General features: G+C 42.9%; 1 protein-coding gene across 1 annotated transcript in view; it reads left to right on the forward strand.

Annotated features, from left to right (window-relative positions):
* Window positions 1-482: 482 nt before the first annotated feature.
* LOC108523785 (serine/threonine-protein phosphatase with EF-hands 1-like) overlaps window positions 483-936 on the forward strand; it is a gene marked incomplete at its 5' end in the record, with an annotated part of 14,672 nt that continues 14,218 nt past the window's right edge. The window contains one exon of the mRNA XM_017864554.1: window positions 483-668. Coding sequence (XP_017720043.1) covers window positions 483-668 — 186 coding nt within the window. The remainder of the gene's footprint in view (window positions 669-936) is intronic.

Here is a 936-nt window from a genome sequence, read left to right on the forward strand (position 1 = left end):
GTTATTGCTGTATTGGATATTCATGGAGGAGGTGAATATGAAACAATGTTCTTTTTATTTTTTTTGAGACAGGGTCTCCGTCTGTCACCCAGCCTGGAATGCAGTGGAGTGATCATGGCTCACTGCAGCCTCAACCTCCCAGGCTTAAGTGATCCTCCCATCTCAGCCTCCCTAGTAGCTGAGACTACAGGCATGCATCACCATGCCCGGCTAATTTTTGTATTTTTTGTAGAGACGAGGTCTCACCATGTTGCCCAGGCTGGGCTTGAACTCCTGGCCTCAAGCAGTCCTCCCACCTCAGCCACTGAAAGTGCTGGGATCACAGGCGTGAGCCACTGTGCCAGGCCTGAAACAATTTTCAAGGAAGAATGAGAAGTAGTCTTTGGGATACCTTGGGTTAATATTTCTGACAAATAAGTTGGAATCTAGAAAGATATACTCTCACTTGTAAGTTACAGCAAAATCTGGTTTGTTGTTCCAAGATTATTGATATTCTGTGGAGTGATCCCAGAGGCAAAAACGGCTGTTTTCCAAATACGGGCCGAGGAGGGGGCTGCTATTTTGGACCAGATGTTACTTCCAAGATTCTTAATAAATACCAGTTGAAGATGCTCATCAGGTCTCATGAATGTAAGCCCGAAGGGTATGAAATCTGTCATGATGGGAAGGTAAGCTAAAATTGTTGGTGACATTCCCATTAACATCCTTCCCCTAAGCACAGTCTTTTCTTCACAGAGTATGTCTGGCCTAGAAGCCCATGAGAAGATACCTTCTCTAGTGCCAAACAGAAACCAGAGAAGCCGGGCTTCATCTAGGTGATTTGAAAGATCCTCACTGTCCCTTGTCCTAAAAGATATTTGGTTTATTTCCCTGATCTTCCCTAATCCCAGAAACAGAAATTCTTTTTTTTTTTTTTTTTTTTTTTTTTTTTTTTTT

Source organism: Rhinopithecus bieti, unplaced genomic scaffold, assembly GCF_001698545.2.
Source record: "Rhinopithecus bieti isolate Rb0 unplaced genomic scaffold, ASM169854v2 scaffold_76074, whole genome shotgun sequence".
Classification (NCBI taxonomy): Eukaryota; Metazoa; Chordata; class Mammalia; order Primates; family Cercopithecidae; genus Rhinopithecus; species Rhinopithecus bieti.